The sequence below is a fragment of the Lichenostomus cassidix genome, chromosome 27, assembly GCF_008360975.1.
Source record: "Lichenostomus cassidix isolate B80296 chromosome 27, HeHo_3.0, whole genome shotgun sequence".
In the NCBI taxonomy this organism is placed as follows: domain Eukaryota; kingdom Metazoa; phylum Chordata; class Aves; order Passeriformes; family Meliphagidae; genus Lichenostomus; species Lichenostomus cassidix.
The window spans coordinates 1,380,859-1,398,130 of record NC_139507.1 but is presented as its reverse complement, the minus strand read 5'-3'; the positions used below and the strand labels follow the sequence as shown (position 1 = coordinate 1,398,130).

General features: G+C 55.0%; 1 protein-coding gene across 1 annotated transcript; it reads left to right on the top strand.

The window, feature by feature from the left end:
• The first annotated feature begins 9 nt into the window (after window positions 1-9).
• Window positions 10-16,818, top strand: NMT1 (N-myristoyltransferase 1). The gene is made up of 12 exons (XM_085039881.1): window positions 10-389; window positions 6,218-6,332; window positions 7,573-7,717; window positions 9,792-9,910; window positions 10,410-10,501; window positions 11,093-11,209; window positions 11,963-12,133; window positions 12,480-12,588; window positions 13,593-13,763; window positions 14,004-14,171; window positions 14,582-14,719; window positions 16,538-16,818. The coding sequence occupies exons 1-12, from the start codon at window positions 262-264 to the stop codon at window positions 16,556-16,558; spliced, it is 1,494 nt and encodes a 497-aa protein (XP_084896007.1). The 5' UTR covers window positions 10-261; the 3' UTR covers window positions 16,559-16,818.
• Window positions 16,819-17,272: the final 454 nt, after the last annotated feature.

The window sequence follows — 17,272 nt, the reverse complement described above, 5'->3', positions numbered from 1 at the left end:
GGACAGGAGAGCGAGGGGACGCGCCGCGACTCTCCGCGCGGCGGGGCCTCCGGCTGCCCCGGTGTGAGGGAGCGCTCCCGTCCCCGGCGCCCCGCCCCAGGACACCCCCAGAGACCGATGGGAATTGTAGTCCCGGCTCGGGCGCAGCCCGGCCCCCGCATGCCCACGCAGACTACCACTCCCGGCGTGCCTCGCGACCCAGCGCCCAATCGCGGCGCCCTTTGTTGAGGGGGTGCGGCACGCGCGGAGGCCGCGTTCAAGATGGCGGACGACAGTGAGACAGCAGTGAGGCGGCCACCGGCGAGGCCTCCGCGGCCGGCGGCGGAGGAGAACGACCACGAGCATTGCAGCGACTGCGAGAACGAGGCGGAGCATGGCTCCAACCGGGGGTGAGCGGTGGCCGGGACCGCGTGCCGCGGCGGCGGCCGGGCCCATTGAGGCGAGGAGCGGCCGGGAAGTGAGAGGCGCCCCACCCCTCGGGCGCGCTGATTGGTTGCCGGGCAGCATCCCGGGTAGCGATTGGTCGAGGCGCCGGTCAGTCTGGGGGGGGCGGTGCCGCTTGCCCCATTCACGCCCGCGGAGGGAGCGTGTCCGGAGCTCAGCAGGGTCGGGCGCGGCCGCGGCGTGGATGGGTGACGGCTGCGGGCCGGCTGGGATGGGGCTGCGAGTGCCTTTTTCGGGCAGAAATAGGCCAAATTAGCAGCTCTTCATGGCCTTGCGTTAGGGTGCGTCTCCCGACGTTCTCCCTGTCCTCCCGCACAAGCCTTAGCCCATTCCTGGCATCTCCATCTCCGCGGTGACTCCCAGGGTGGTGGCACGGTTGGATTCGTGATCCTGTTTTCCGGAGCATGTGGCATCCCCGTGCCCTAGAATATTCCTGGCCTTCTGCACACTCATCCCGTCGTTATCCTAAACACAGCCCAGGGTTTTGCAAAGCTCTGCCTACATTGTCTCGTGGTTGGAGGAGCACAGCCTCCAGAGGTATGGAATGGTGGAATAACAACAACAAGGCAGGGAGTGAGCACGGGCAGCGAGGCAGGTCTTTATCTCAGTAGGGAAGAGCTAGGATGCTTAACGTAGCACCCTAATTACTCACTGCCTTAATTAATACAGTGCAGAGCTGCCTCACCGTGCCTGGGATTGCAGGAGAGGCTTCATCCTCATTCCTGCTGTTAATGGGAGTGTCAACTTGTGGCTTTCCAGAGGTTTCCAGCGGTTTTGCACTTTGTTCTTTCTGCACCTGAGCCTCACTGGGCTCCTTCTGCACACCAACAGCCACTTCCCCAGCCCTGCAGAGCAGAGATCCAGGCTTAGAGAGCCTTTCTCCCTCCATCAGCAGCTTTCCTTAGGCAATCCCGCCTGCCCAGGAACCGAAGCGAATAAAAGGTCACACAAGAAATATCACAGAGGCTTTTTTTATGACAGCACAGCTGCCCATTTATATTTTATTTGCCTCCCGGGTGTGGCACCGTGTCTCAGTTTAATCGGTTTAGCCGTGCTTGGGGAGATTTTTATTTTCTTTCCCTCTGACATGATTAGGTTTGTGGAAGCCAGAGCCGAGCAGAGGAGACACGGTGCTCAATCACTGCTATTCCCCAGCCCAGCGGTTCCTCCTGCCCTTTGCCAGGAAAAGGTGTGTTCTGGAGCCCTCTTTGGATCCTGGCATGGGCATTGCTCTGGCCACCCCAAGGAGTTGGAATGCCACAAGCAGCCTGGGGAATTTCCAGTAGGAGATAGTTTGGATTGCTTGGGAAATAACACCAAAAGCATGGCTGGTGGGCACAGCCATAAGGAAAGCGAGGCAGAGAGGCTTTGGAGGTCTCTGGCAAATCTCCTGTACCCCCAAAACCCAACAGGGACCCACCAGGGAGAGACCAAGTGGTGGGAAGGAGGAGGATTTTTGTTCTGGATGCACAGTCATTAATTCTGTTGATTCCATACCATCCCATTACACTGGGGTGTGGGAGTGTTTCTGGTCACCCCAGTGACACTGTCCCCAAAACCAGGGCAGGGGAAGGGCTTTGAGTTGCCAGGGTTTGTAGGGCCACACTCAGAGCCCTGCCCATGCCAGTTTGTGCTGGAAGTCACTGTATCTTGGCGCTGAGGTTTAAAACTTTAAAGTATTCCTTAGTGAAAGCAATACTTCCTTTCCTTTTAAGGACAGGAAAGAGGAATTGAGTTTCCTCAGCCTCAGTCCCATGTCAGCACTGGGAAGTGGCTGCACTGCTCTCTGCTGTGGCTATCCAAGTTGATTTTCCAAAGAAAATAATCCCATTTTGTTATTTGTCAGGTTTTCCTTTGTGTGGAGAGAGCTTCTGGTGTGTCCCTGGTGACTGTGGAGGGTTTATTCCGTGGTTCTGGAGAGGCAGGAACATTGCATGGGCTCAGCCTGGTGGGATTTGTCACCTCACAGGCAGTAAGAGCACTGGTGACACCAAGGACTGGAGTGTTCCAGTCCTGTGAAACAGTTCCATTATTGCCAAAACCACCTGGGGAAGCTGTTCCAGGTGGGAAAAGTTTGGCAGCACCTTATGGCACAGCTGGGTGGTTGCTTGATGGGGTGTGAGTGGCCAGAGGGGTTTTGCAGAAGGGCAGTGCTGGTTTGGCAGTCCCTGCCTGCACTTAGCCACGAGAAGGTGTTCCTGGGACAATCACTGAGCTGCAGCACGTGGGATTCAGCTGTAGGTGTAGGGAGCACACTGATGGCACGCTGGGCTCTGGGAGCTGAGCTCTGCCATCTGGAGATCCTCCCTCCCTCCCTGCCTCGGCCCCTAACGAGATTACAGCCTAAGCACCGTGCCTGATTAGCCCTCGGGTTGGGAGAAGGATTTTCCAGCACCTAAATACAGAGCAGGGATCTACTCCTTCTCATCTGACACCTTTCAGCCTCCCACCAGGCTGAGGGAGCTGCCCACAGCTAGACTTGTTTTGTTCCCCTTGTGCTTCCTCCCTCAGGTTTGGGAATAGGGTGGGAACACCCATGGATCCAGGGGATAGATAGTAGGGTTTGCTACTGAATGTGTCTGGTGTTTTCCATCCTCCAGAGGGGCTGAGCTGGTGGAGCACAGTCACTCTGAGCAGGTCTCCCCCTGAACAAGCCCGGCCACTGTCTCCAGGCACTTCCAAAAATCAATTTTCAAGATCACTCAGATTATGGGGGTTGCATTCTGGATGGTGGTTGGTGCTGGAGCCTTTGCCTCCAACTCAAGGAGCTGCCTGGTAACGGGAAAGGAGGGATTGGAGTGCTAAGTAATGGCCATGATGGTTGGGGATGCCTTTTCCAGAAGGGAAAGGTGTTTTTCTTTGTCAGAAAAGAGACCATGGTGATCCCACGGGGAATCAGGAGGTGTTCCACACAGTGCAGCCAATACGCCCTTCTCCAGCTATTTCATCTCTCAAAGCACCTCAGAATGCAGAGGGATATGGGAGGAAAAAAGGAAGGAAAGAAGCCTTAAGTGCAGCTGGGAAGCTGTGGGCTGTTGGACAGGAACTGGGCTGACAGCTCACCCATCCTGGGGATGAAACTGCTCCATCCTTCTCGGCTTCACAGGTCAGGCCAGTTGCAGTAGGTGAGATTTTGGATGGTGGTGGCTTGTCCCAGGACACTGGTGGGATATTGTCATTAATTTGAGGAGTGTCTGAGGGGTGCAGCTACTCTCGAGAAAAAATATATTTGCCTCCCTAAAGAGATTTAAAATAGAAAATACCTATAATTAATTGTTGCTTCTCTGGGTGCAACGAGTGGCACCTTCAGGTGTTCCAGCATTTCCCTACATGCTGGTGACTCCTCTGCCAGGTTGGTTTTCATCTCCTGGCTGGAGTAGGGCCCTTCCCCAGGCCATGGCACCTGGAATGCAAAACCTCATCCCACCTTCTGCCACCCTGATTTCTTCCAGGTCACGACAGCTTTGCTCATAAATCAGGGAGGAATTTTTTCAGCGCTTTCACCTGCGAGCCTGGCGTGGTTGCGCTGAGCTCATTAGCACCAAGCTGGGAGTTGGCAGCTCTGATTTATGAGGCAAAGCGATGCCGACAGAGTATGAGGGGAGCATTTTGTCTGTCTCATCTGACACCTGCTGCATCCCAACGTGCAGGTGAGCTGGGAACACTTGTCTGTCTCCTTCGGAAGGGGCAGCTTTTAGCGTCAGCCCTTGGGTTGTGCTCAACAATTCCCCCAGTGCTGTCAGTTTGTGGTGTTAAAATTGATAGGAAATGGTTTGGATGTGTTTATTGCAGCTCCAAGGTGGCTTTGCTCATCCCAGGACTTCAGTGTGGCCAGGATCTGCCCGTGCTCCTCCCCAGGGAGTTAAAAAAGCCATCACACATTTGTCACCAAAATCGATAGTGGTGTCAGCAGCGCTGTGCTGGGATTGCTGCTGCTGTCATGTCCAAGCAGCATCTCCTGAATGGAGGCAAAGCCCTTTCCTGGCAGTGGGAGGGAAGGTGAGATTCCCCCCTGGGATGGTTCAGCAGCGCCCTGAGATGCTGGTCCTTGGAGCTGCTGCTCCTTCCTGCTGCTGTTCCTCAGAGCTGTGGCTTTGCTCCTGCTCCTCTCTCTGCTCTCCTTCATGCACTTCAGGATAAGAGGTGGGGCTTCTCTTCACCCCCTTCTGTGGAGCAGCTCGCCCTGAACCACTGCTTGTTCCCACACCAGGAATGCTTCCCATCTCCTGGTGTTCCACACAGGCTCTGCTGATAGATGAGAATCCTTCTTCCCCAGCATGTGCTGTTTGCAGAGTCTCTGCTGCTGTTCGGGTTTTATCCAAAGGAAAAGCTTCCCCAGCCCAGCAGCTCCATGTCCTGCAAACCATCCTCCTGCTCTGCTGCCCAGGACAATGCAGCCCATCATGTTGGCTTTCTGTGCTACATCCACAGGCATCTCCCAGCTTCATCCGTCAAAAAACATTTCTCCATCCACTTTTCCCTAGTTTCATAACCTTCTTGCTGCTCAACCCAGGGATTTCATAGAATGGTTGGGTTGGAAGGGAACTTGAAGATCATCCAGTTCCAACCCCCTGCCACGGGCAGGGACACCTCCCACTTTCATTTCTTCAAGCGGTATTCCCCTCCCAGCTCCTCCTTGTTCTGGTCTCGCTAAAATAAATAGCTGGATGCTGCTCCAACATATTTTCCAGTATATTTCTTCTTTTTTTTCCCTGCTCCACCCTCTTCGCCACTATCTTGTGTTTGGTAAAGACATTAAACTGCTCTGGGAGTGAGCAGTGCTTGTGGGGATTCCAGTCTCCTCCCTTTCCCCTCTCATCCTTCTACTCAAACCAGTTTCAGCCCCTCCAGGATTGAATTTCCTCCTGAACCCTGATCCTCTCAGAGGCTGTAGCCTTGTTTGGAGGCTACCTCCCAGCTTGGGGTGTCTCAGCTCCCCCATAACATTGCCTGACCTGTGCCAGGTCATTCCATGCAGGATCACGAGGTCATCATCATGAGATCCCATCTGTCATGCTGGGAGCAGGCACCTCTCCTGTGTTTTGGCATCAGGATGGTGCCGGAACAAAGGCCAGGCTCAGTGAGGGATTTCACACCAGCAGCTGTTTTGGGGGTGATCATGATCTGGATGTCCAGGGCTGCTCTGCATCCCTTGCAGGAGGAGCTGTGCCCTGGTGCAGGCACTTCCCACCCTGCACTCCCAGAGATTTGCTGCTCAGTCTCAATTTTCCAGCTCAAAAATATAATAATTTTCCAATAAACATCCACCCTCTCCCTAGAGCTTTACCTCTGCAGGTGAGGTGACACTTGGCACAGTGTCATTGGCCATCAACCCCTCTGTGGTGCCTGGACCTGCTGTGGGGCCTTATCCTTGTGGCTGGACCAGCGTTTGCTGCTTCCACACCTATTCCTGGGCTTGGAGAGGAGGAAAAAGCCAAAGCTGGGCCACCAGGGTGAATTTGGGCACTGGTGGCAGAGTGGGGGGATGTGACAGCAGTGGTGTGATCACCTGCAGCACAGGGCACAGTCCCCACTGCCAAACAAAGCTGTGAGGTGGGAGGTGTTTGTGCTGGTCTCTTTTTGGGAGCTCAAAGGGAATTCTGTGCTGTGGGGTGGGAGCTTGGCTGCACCCTCCGTGCACGGAGTATTCCCCTTCCTGGAGACTTGGACCCAGCAGGAAGCCTGTATTTTCCTTAGAATGCTTCAGAAACCAAACAAGTGTTCTCCCAAAAGAAAACCTGAAGGCTCCAATGATGTTTCTTTTGTTCCCCAGGGGCCTCAGTCCAGCAAATGACAGTGGAGCCAAAAAGAAGAAAAAGAAACCCAAACGGAAGAAAGAGAAAGGAGGAGGAGACCAGCCTGACCAGGCTCAGGACCAGCCGGTGAAGGTGACCAACCCCTTCCTGGAATCCCAGCCCCCCCCAACAGGCACCCCATCCCAAACCTCTCCAGTGTCACTCAGGGCAAGGAAAAGAGTTCCCAGTCCTGATTTTAGGCGCTTGGCTGCCCAAAAACCTTCAGATTTAGAGTGATTTCCCAGCCTGGCTCTGTGCGTGGGAATTCCTGTTGCTGCAGAAGGTGTTTGCAGAGCAGTCTGGGGATAATGCAGTCCTTGGCTGGATATTCCAGCCAGTTCTAGGGTCAGACTGGCGCCTCCAAGTTATTCTTCCCAGACACCAGCTGCCTGTCACAGGCAGGAGCTGCCACGCTGCCACCTGCCAGCTCTGAGTCCTGCCTGCAGCAGCACAGGGGTGACATCTGATGGTGTTGATTTTTTGCTTGATTATCACAAGAGCAGCAGCTGGGGAGAGCAGGGTCTGTCTTATCCCTCTGGGCTTTGCCCAATCCTCTCCAGCAGCTGGTTATTGGGGAAGCAGCATGGGACACACAGGGTTTGACCCTCCTGGCCCTCTCGTCCCCTCTGGTCCTGTGACAGAGGACACACATCAGCAGAGGCTGTTTTCTGTCTGATGCCCAGTTCCCATCCAAATATTTTGAATATTTTGTCCATCTGACTGTGCAGTGCTTTAAACTGGGGCTTTGCATTTTTCAAACTAGATTCCTCAGGGATCAGAGAGGAGCTGGGGTTGGGAATTCAATGCAGAGCTATCCACCCTGAGGAAGAGGAGGATGAAAGTGTCTTTCATCTTGACTCAACCTCTCTGCCTTGTCCCAGTCCGTGGTGTCCAGGGACTCTGGAAGCTGCAGTTTGTAGATACGGTTCCAGCTAGAGGGAAGAGGCTGGAAAGTGAGAGAGAAAAGCCAGTAAGGAGTGCTGGGTGTGGGTTGATCTGTCTATCCCTGCAGGATGTCAGATGGGGAGGTTTGCTCCTGGGGCTCACAGCCTCCTCTTAACTGAAGCTTAAAGCATTTTCTGGCAGTTCATCCCACCCCCTTTGCCCTAGGAGTGCCTAGGAACCAGTCTAGGTGTGTGGCAGGTGGCTGGTGAAAGGCTTCATCCATGCTACCAAGGATTGAGGATGGGAAGGGAGGTTCCTCCTGCTCTCCCTTTCCTAGCAGCACCCCACAGCAGGATCAGCTCCAGGTTCTCCTAATGAGGAGCCCAAATATAGACCTGGTGGTTCAGCTTACTCATTTTGTCTTTCCACCCTCCTCTTCTGCCCTCAGGTGAACTCTTTACCCGCTGAGAGGATCCAGGAGATTCAAAAAGCCATCGAGCTCTTCTCTGTAGGTCAAGGCCCTGCCAAAACCATGGAGGAGGCCAGCAAGAGGAGCTACCAGTTCTGGGACACACAGCCAGTGCCCAAGTTAGGTATGTGCAGCTCCTCACCATCCTGTGGGCCATGGGGAGGCCTTCTGGTCCCCAGGCTGCTCCAGGAAGCCTTCAAAGGCCTCAAAACCACTTCTCCACCATTCAGCATTGTGGGCTAAGTGGCTGGGGGGGTCTGGAGAGCTGTGCAGTCACTGGGTGAGTACAGAGGAACAAGGAACCACTTCAGGCATCTGATCTGATGCTTCCTGTGTTTGGGCATCCCTTAATCCCAGTCTTTAGCCCTGGAGATTGGTCTCCCCAACCCTCTGTGCCCAAGTTTCATGTGTGGTGTTACCACATCCTATCAACTCAGAGCTGTCCAGCTGTCTCATTTCTGGGGTTGGAGCTTCCCAGACAGGGATCCTTGGTGGGGAAGGTAACTTGGGGTCAGTCAGGGCTGGATGGTGAATGGGAGCAGCTCTGGGAAGCAAGTCCATGTGCTGAGCTGCCACACCCTTGGTTTGCTGGGCTCACATCCCTCTGTGGCACAGACAGGAGCTGCAGCTGAGCCAGGAGAGGGGAAGCACAAACATCAAAACATCCCCACCCCAAGCTGCCAGGAGCATCTAAGGATGGGGAGCCCCATGTCTTGGTTCCTTCTTCCCCCTGTGAACATCCCAGTTGTGCTTCCCAACTCCAGTCTTTGCTCCAGCTCTTCCTCTTGTTCCTGACAGCCTGTGGCAGTGATCTGCTGCTGGCACCATGGCAGGAACTTTCAGAGCAGATGACAGGAGAGCTGCCTGGCTGGAAGGTACTCATTCCCAGGCTAATTGGGGTGTCCAGAGTTGCTTCATTTAGTCTCCTCTCATCTGCATCCCCCAGAGCTCAGGGGAACTAGAGAATGAGTCCAAGCCCACAGTTTCTAGATTTATCCAAAACTTGTCATGGCTTCAAATTGGCTGCTCTACAGTATTTCTCTTCATGGGATTGTGTCCGTCTTGCTGCAGATGCAGTGTTTGATTCCCGTTTCATGTTCACACCATTCTGAGGCCTTTTTGGGTTTCAAAAACTTTCCTGGAAGCAACAGTCTCAGCTTTATTTTGGGAAGATCACAGTGAGGTGGCACAGGGTCATGTGAGACAGCAGAGCCTGGTCTTGCATTTGCTCTTTTTTTCCAAGGATGCTGGACATAGGAAGCAGAAAACCCTGGAGGAAGGGTGGGAGGTGTCTCCTGGGGAGGGGGAGGCACAAAGCAGCTCGTTCCTCCCAACACCACATTGGTGGCTGTGCCCTGGCTGTGCCTGGCTGCCAGCCACTTGCCGTGTCCCAGTGCTCCTCGTGGTCCTGGCACACTGCAGCACACAGTGTTATGGACACAGGACTATTTAGGGCTGGATAACAGAAGTGCTGTGGGATTTTTGGGGCCAGATCTCAGAGCAGTTCAGCACCTGCTCAAAACAGAGAGGGCGGCCAGGGGTGAGAGTTTCTGGAAGCTGCCTGGGGTGGGTGTGATGGGGAAAGGTTTTTCTCTGGGCTTTCATCACCTCCCCATTGCTTGGAAACCTTTTCAATGCCTTTTAAAGGGAATTCTTAATTAGTACAGCTCACTTCTCTTGGCAGCACTGAAGTGATGCCACTGTGCCCCCGAGAAAGCCAGAGCTTGAGCTGACATCTCCTGGCTGAATCAGAGCCTTTAGGAGTCAGTGGTTTTACAACAAAAGTTGTGTTGTTCACTGCAGCTCTTCTTTAGGCACAGTGGGCAGGAAGCACTGACACTTGCCAAGTGGCAGTGGCCAGAGCTGGCAGGAGATCACTGCTGCATGGAGGGGCTCACGGGAAAGTGCTGGCTCAGGCTGGGATTTGGGGCTGGGGGAGGATCAGGCATCACGTGTGGAGCTGGGGGATATAGCTGTGGCTGTGTTTGGTCACCTGATGGACTCCACCATTGCTCTGGAAGGAGTTTTGATTCCTTGCCCTTTGTGATATCCCAAACTGGGTGAGTGAAGTGACAATCTCTGTCTGCCACTGCAGGGATGGGAGACATGAGGCACACTGGACACCAGATTGAGGTGTTGTGGAGGGCTGGCCTCACACAGTGGAGAACTTCTTCATGGCTCCCTGCTCTGTCTTACAGGAGAAGTGGTGAACACCCACGGTCCGGTGGAGCCAGACAAGGACAATATCCGTCAGGAGCCATACACCCTGCCCCAGGGCTTCACCTGGGATGCCCTGGATCTGGGGGACAGAGGTGTGGTGAGTACAGGCAGCTCAGCGTGCGTGTTGGGAGTGTCTCAGTTGGCAGTTCTGTGCTTGGACTCTTGGAGATGGTTTTAGGGATGGAAACATCCTTCACCACAGCAGGCAACTCTCCAGCTCTGTCACACCATCTCCTTGGGCTTGGATGGGTCTGACTGTCCCCACTGCAGTTCCCTGTTACCCATCCCAGACTGGACAGCTTGGCCTGGTTTCTTGAAGGGGATGTAAGGATCCCTGAAGCCAGCATCTTTCTCTTTGGAAAACCCTTCAGAGCATGACCCACCCCCTGGGAGATGACACAGGGCTGACCTGTGTCCTGCTGCTCCTCCTGCTCTGTGGCACTGCTCCAGGGTCCTGGGGGGGGATGGCATGACAGGAGCAGGGACATGGCTGCACATGGTCCCAGTGCTGTGACCTCACAAAGTGTTCAGGGTCTGTCTGGGGGCTGGTGATGGCTGAGTAACCTCCTTAACCTGCATGCTCTGTGCTGCTGCAGCTGAAGGAGCTCTACACGCTGCTCAACGAGAACTACGTGGAGGACGATGACAACATGTTCCGGTTCGATTACTCTCCCGAGTTCCTGCTGTGGTGAGTGGCACCAGGAGTGCAGAGCAGAGGGTGTGGGATGCTGACAAGCCTGATCTGGTGACAGGGCTGCAGCTGCCTTTGCTTATCCCATCTCCCTTCTTCCTGAAATGTCCCTTCCCCATCTGTCACTGTGTACAGTGTCCCAGGGACACGGTGAGAGGCGCTGTCACTGGCTGCCTCTGACTCCTTCAAGATATGGGAGCTTAAAACTGGACTTTTTTCCTCTTTGGTTTGATCCCTTGAGTGTTTGTGAAAATCATGGTAGCTGAGGAATTCCTCAGCACCTTGGAGCTGTGGGATGAAGGAAGCTGCCAGCAATTACTCTTGGGTCCTGTTGCAGCAGAGCTGCTGTTTCCTCAGGGTGTTCCTGAATGGAGGAACAGGGATTTCCTCCTGTGTCACTAGTGAGGACTGGCCGTGGGGTGCAGGAATTGCCCTGGATCCCAGCAGTCCTTGTCACATCGCTGTCACCCTCTCATCCTCCTGCTTGTGAGCAGGACACAGAGTGTCCCAGGGCAGAGTGGGAGGCAGGTGCAGGTGCCCTGGGGACCCTGGATGGGAGGTGGCTGCTGAGGTGTGTCCCCTCCCCAGGGCGCTGCGTCCTCCAGGCTGGCTGCCCCAGTGGCACTGTGGGGTCCGAGTGGTCTCCAGCAAGAAGCTGGTGGGATTTATCAGCGCGATTCCAGCCACCATCCACATCTATGACACGTGAGTGCTGCTCCAGTGCATTTCTCATCCTGCCCCTTGCTGGCACCTGGGGCTTCCTGGGAGTGCTGAGGGGGTCTGGCTACATTGTCCTCCCCAGCCCACAGTCAGACCTGCACCCTGCAGCCAGGGAGCTGTTTTGCTGCTTGGAGGAGAAGATGGGGGATATTTAATGCAGGCAGGGATGTTCTGGGCAGGGACATCTTTGTTTTTAACCACCCTGAAGACTGTTTTCCTCAACGAGGGAGGTCAGCTTAGAGCTCTGCCCTAGAGAAATCATCTGGGGCTAGTTGGAGATACAGAATCATAAAATATCCTGAGCTTGAAGGGCTCTCGAAGGATCATCCAGGGCAGCTCTTAGCTCTGTGCAGGGCAGCCCAGCAGTCCCACCCTGTGCATCCGTGAGAGCATTTACAAAACTCTCCTGGAGCTCTGGCAGCCTTGGGGCTGTGCCCATTCCCTGGGGAGCCTGGGCAGTGCCCCAGCACCCTCTGGGGAAAGAACCTTTCCCTGATATCCAACCTAACCCTCCCCTGACACAGATTCTGACCATTTTCCCTGAGAATCCCTGAGTAACAGCTTAAGGGAGGGAGGGTTCTCCAAACCCAGCCCCTGCCCCTTCCCTGAGGCGTTTATTCCTCATTCCCTTGAAGGGGCTTGGAGGTAGATTGCTGAAGTAGATTGCCCAGGGCATTGGTCTGATCCTCCCAGGTCAGGATAGTCATGCCTCATGCTCTGCATTGTTTCTTCCCCAAGAGAGAAGAAGATGGTGGAGATAAACTTCCTGTGTGTCCACAAAAAGCTGCGTTCCAAACGGGTGGCTCCGGTTCTGATCCGTGAGATCACGAGGAGGGTGCATCTGGAGGGGATCTTCCAGGCTGTTTACACTGCGGGAGTGGTGCTGCCAAAGCCTGTGGGAACTTGCAGGTGAGTGTCTATGGCTCTCCCAAGATTCCTGCCTGCAGACCTTCCCTTCCCGAGGTCCCCTCTGTGGCCTCGTGGGATTCCCCAGGACAGGACAGAGTGATCCCAGCCCAGGTTTCCCTCCCCTCACTGTCCTTCCAGGATTAAGTGCAGTGGCTTTGCTAAAGCTGCTCATGTAACACAGGAGAGGAGACTTTGGCAGCACAAGCACTTCAGAGCTGTGTTTCTCTGTGGGGAGCTGCTGGCCTGATGTTCTCACTTGCCCTCACAGCAGCCATGGGAACCTCGTGCCCCCGTGGCTGCTCTGCTGCCCCAGAACCAGTCTCCCACTGCCAGTGTGTTTCTGCAGGTATTGGCACCGCTCCCTGAATCCTCGGAAACTCATCGAGGTCAAATTTTCCCACCTGAGCAGGAACATGACTATGCAACGTACCACGAAGCTTTACCGGCTGCCCGAGGTGGGTGCCAGCCGGGAGCAGAGCTCAGGATTGCTCCTCGCTGGGTGAGGGGAGAGGCACAGACATCCTGGGCGAGGTCAAGTCCTCTGCCTGGAGACCCAGGGTTTGTTCCATGTAGTAAATGACTCTGTCAAGCAGTTGTGCTTTATTTAATCTTTATGTATTTTTGCCTGGGTACCTGCATTTTAAGGGCAAATTCTTGCAGTTAGAGGACCCTGTGAGCTTTTGTTTGCTGGTGAGTCATAGCCTGTCATCCTGGTAAAACGAGCAGGCAGATGTGACAGCCTTCATCTGTCCAAACACAGCCTCGGTGTGACCTTGGATTGAGTTAGTCTCTCATTCTTCAGTCACGCTGATCAGTTCTGGCACTGCAGTTGTCCTGCTGGGGAAGTTCCCCAGCTGGAGATGGGAGAGAAAAAAACAAACAATGCATTAAAACTGCCACCACCTTCCCTGACCTTGTTGGCTCCTTTCTATTGGCCAGAGCTGCCCCTTTGGGGTGGAAAGTGCTGCTTGCATGCTAGGCAGCTCCCAGCTCCTGCCTCCCACAGGCAGCAGCTGCTGGGCTGGAGCTACTGGTTTTTACAGAGAAACTCAGCCCCAGAGCAGATCTGGGCTTGCTGAGCCACCCCAGCCCTAGATTAGTAATTGAGGTCAAGTGGGAATAACATCTTGTGGAGCTTGGGACATGGTTCCCAGCTCAGCCCCGCTGTCAGTGGGACCAGGCACCTGGAGGGAAGCAGAGCTTGTGTTGTTAATGGGTAGGAGGCCACTTCCAGTGGGACCTGACCTGGCACTTGGGGATTTGGGCCATGCTGTGCTCTGTGTGATCTTTGCCATCGGTGTCACAGCCAATCACATCCATCCTTTGCTGGGCACGCAGGGCCAGGGGCTGAAAATGGGCTGATCTCAGCAGAGAGCATCCTTGTGCTGCTCATTGGAGAGCCCTTGGGTGGTGAAAACCACTGTGCAAGCAATAAAACAACTTGTCCCACTTTCTGTAGACTCCCAAGACTCCTGGCTTGCGGCCCATGGAGCACAGGGACATCTCTGCTGTGCACAAGCTCTTGACCGAGTACCTGAAGCAATTCCACCTGACGCCCGTGATGAGCCGAGAGGAGGTGGAGCACTGGTTCTTACCTCAGGAGAACATCATTGACACCTTTGTGGTAGAGGTGAGGGGCAGGAGCAGGATGGGGGGGTGTTGTTTTCCTGGGATTTTGCCTCCACTGGAGCTGTGGGAATGATCAGGGAGGACACTGAGATGCCCTTCCAGGATGGGAGTTGGCTGGAGGATGTTCCCTCCATCCTGGGATGCCATAAATCTCCTCCCACTCATTCTTCATCTGGCACAGCCCCTCTAACTGGGCTTTACCCCAGCCTTGATATGTCATCATGTCACTTCTGCCTTCCAGAGTGCCCCAGGGGAGGTGACAGATTTCCTGAGCTTCTACACGCTGCCCTCCACCATCATGAACCACCCGACTCACAAGAGCCTGAAAGCTGCTTATTCCTTCTACAACGTTCACACCAAGACGCCTCTCATTGACCTCATGAGTGACGCGCTCATCCTCGCCAAGTCGGTGAGGGATGGCAGGGATGGGGTGGCACCATGGGACACTGGGCAGCTCCCCAGGACCTCACCAGGAAACTCACTGCAGGCTGCCCACCCTTGGGTTTGTGGGAAGGGCTTGTTCCCAGGGCTGTAGAAACCCAAATCCTAAAGGATCTGCCATCCAGAAGAGGGGTGTAGGGGTATCCTGAACCTTCCAGCTCGTGGTGAGCTGAGCTGAGGGTGTTACTGATGTTCTACAGCAAACAGTCATGCAGTGTGTCCATAGCAGTTGGATTCAGACTGGGGACTCCAAGGCCGGGCTCTTCACATTTTCTGGGATGCAGTGCTAGGCAGTAGAGGGGGACAGGCAGCTCATAGGTGAGAGGAACTCCCCAGCACAAAAGCAGGAGCTGATGGCTTCGTGTCTTCCCTGTGCAGAAAGGATTTGACGTTTTCAATGCACTGGATCTCATGGAAAACAAAACCTTCCTGGAGAAGCTGAAGTTTGGGATTGGGGACGGGAACCTGCAGTATTACCTGTACAATTGGAAGTGTCCCAGCATGCCACCAGAGAAGGTCAGTGCCAGGGCTATCCTCCCCATGTGTGGTGAATGGTCTCATCCCCACAGCCCTGGGGACATGGGCTGGGTTGTCACCTACACCTCAGCATTCCCAGCCCAGCCAGTGTCCTCGGGGTGTCACATATGGTGAATCCATATATGGTGTCACAGCTGAATCCAGTGTCAGCTCCCTGTGCCATCCTCCCTGTGTCTGCACAGTGTGTCCCTGGGGAAAATCCCTCCACATTCATCTTCCCAAGCTCATTTTATTCCTGGACAAGTGCAGGTTCAGTCCTACCCCTCACACAAAGACATTTTCTCTCTGGGGAAGGAGGCCAAACACAGGGGAGACAGCAGAGGGCTGCAGGGTGACAGATGTGACACCGGGGGTTGTGACAGACACCCAGGAAGCAGTTGCTGTGCCCTGTGATCCCACACAGGACCTGGCACAGCCCAGGGTGTCGGTGTGTCCTGGTGGGGTGGGAGGAACAGCCCACCCATGTGGAGAGGACAGGCTGGAGTGGGACCTGTGACAATGGGGAGCTCTGCCACCACATGCAGGGGGCTGAGCCACATGATCCCAGGGTGTCATTTGGACCAGCAAATGTTGCCCACCCAGCTGCTCCCAGTGCTGTAGCTGCAGCCCCATCTGCCTGCCCTGGGCCATTCTGAGGCAGCACCTGGTTGCCACTGTCCCTCCATGCCAAAGATGGGATTCGGCATCTGCCCAGTCCACGGCCACCTTGCAGAGTGCAGTGCTTGAGAACCAGAATCTGCCCAGCTACATCACAGCTAATTAATGCCTTAACGGCTAATTCATGCCTTGATGGCAATCACAGGGCTTTGGTTCCCTGGTGTGAAGCCAGGCCTGTCTCTGGGCACAAACCCATGTGCCCTAAACCAGCCTCACTCGCCTGCTGAGCCTCCCAGGAAGCCCCAGGAGGTTCCCAGGAGGTGTCAGCAATCCCTTTTCACTGGGAGAGCTGGTGGGTGGGAGAGCCTGATCCTGGGAATGTTTCCTGTGGTGGGGCTGCCTCTGGGTCCACTGGGTCAGAGCGCAGGAGCAGCCACCAGCATGTCATGGAGAGTCCCCGGCAGTGCCAGCTGCCTGCAGAGGGACATGTCCAGGGACCAGGCTCTTAGGAAGCAGCTTCTCCCCAGTCACAGAATGATGGAATAGTTTGGGTTGGAAGGGACCCTAAAAGAGTGTCTTGTTCCACCCCCTGTGTGGGCAGGGACACCTCCCACTATCCTAGGTTGCTCCAAGCCCTGTCCAGCCTGGCCTTGGACACTTCCAGGGATCCAGGGGCAGCCACAGCTTCTCTGAACACCCTGTGCCAGGGCTTCCCCACCCTCACAGGAAGAAATTTCTTCTCAATATTCCATCTAACCCTGTTCTCTGGCAGTGGGAAGCCATTCCCCATTGTCCTGTCACTGCAGGCCTTTGTCCAAAGTCCCTCTTGGAGCCTCTTTAGGCACTGGAAGGGGCTCTGAGGTCTCCTGGAGCCTTCTTCAGGCTGAACAGCCCCAACTCATAGGAGAGGTGTTCCATCCCTCTACTCATCATGAACTCATAAACATCCTTGGCTCATGAATCAAGGCTGTCTCATAGCCTGACAGAGTGTCACACCCCAAACATTGGTCACCTCTCCAGATCAGAGCTGGGCAGGGCCCGTGTTCCCCTTCAGCCACAAACCCAGGGCTTTGCTGCTCTCAAATATCCCAAACTGGTGGGGACACCCACATGGACGACACTGAGCCCTCCCAGCTGCATCCACACGGAGCTGGGAACGGAGCAGAGGACACATCCTGACCCCATTTCCATTGCTCCCAGGTCGGATTGGTGCTGCAGTAAGGGAGCCCTTGCCAGGAGAGCGTGGAGGAGCCGGGCCTGCGCAGGTGCTGCCCTCATCCTTTCTGCCAAAGCTGGACCCACGCCGGGAGAGGGGAGCTGGAGCCACCGCCCCTGCTGCCGTCAGCCGTCTCCTTGTTTGGTTTAATTGCATCCTCGTAAAGACATGATCAAGGGAATGTAACTGCTGAAACTAGATCATGATTGGCATATAATGGATTTAACGGGTGAATAATAAAAGTATATATTATATATATTTTAAATCTTTCCTGTTCCCAACTGCCATGAGTTGCATTCGGCTGCTGAAGGTCACCACTGGGCCGCTGGACCGGGACTTTCCTCCATGGGGACAGCTGAGGTTGATGCTGCGGCGTCGGCATGCTGGAGCACCGGGACATGGTGGCCAGTGGCCCAACCCTCCTGCCTGCCCTGAGGGTGCTTTGGGCTCTCCCCTGCTCAGCTCTTTGCCCCCGGTTTGCTCCCGACTCCATTAAACTGGGTTCCTCCCCCGGGCTTGGGAGCACGTCGAGATTCCTTTCCAAGGGCTATTTGTGCAAGCGCTGCCTTGTCCCACCTCCTGCCCAGCCACGGAGACTCCAACCCTTCCTGCTCGACGGGGCTAGTGCTGAACCCAGGGGCAGCAGCGCCCGAAGATCCAGGGGGATTTGGCTCTGGAGTGTGTCTGGCACATCCTGCTCTGCTCAGACTCCTGGAGTT

Excerpts from the sequence above, each read along its gene's own strand:
- NMT1 (XM_085039881.1), top strand. The coding sequence starts at position 262 with ATGGCGGACGACAGTGAGACAGCAGTGAGGCGGCCACCGGCGAGGCCT. Across the intron at positions 6,333-7,572 it reads CTCAGGACCAGCCGGTGAAG|GTGAACTCTTTACCCGCTGA; the intron begins GTGACCAACCCC and ends TTCTGCCCTCAG. Across the intron at positions 13,764-14,003 it reads TTGACACCTTTGTGGTAGAG|AGTGCCCCAGGGGAGGTGAC; the intron begins GTGAGGGGCAGG and ends TCTGCCTTCCAG.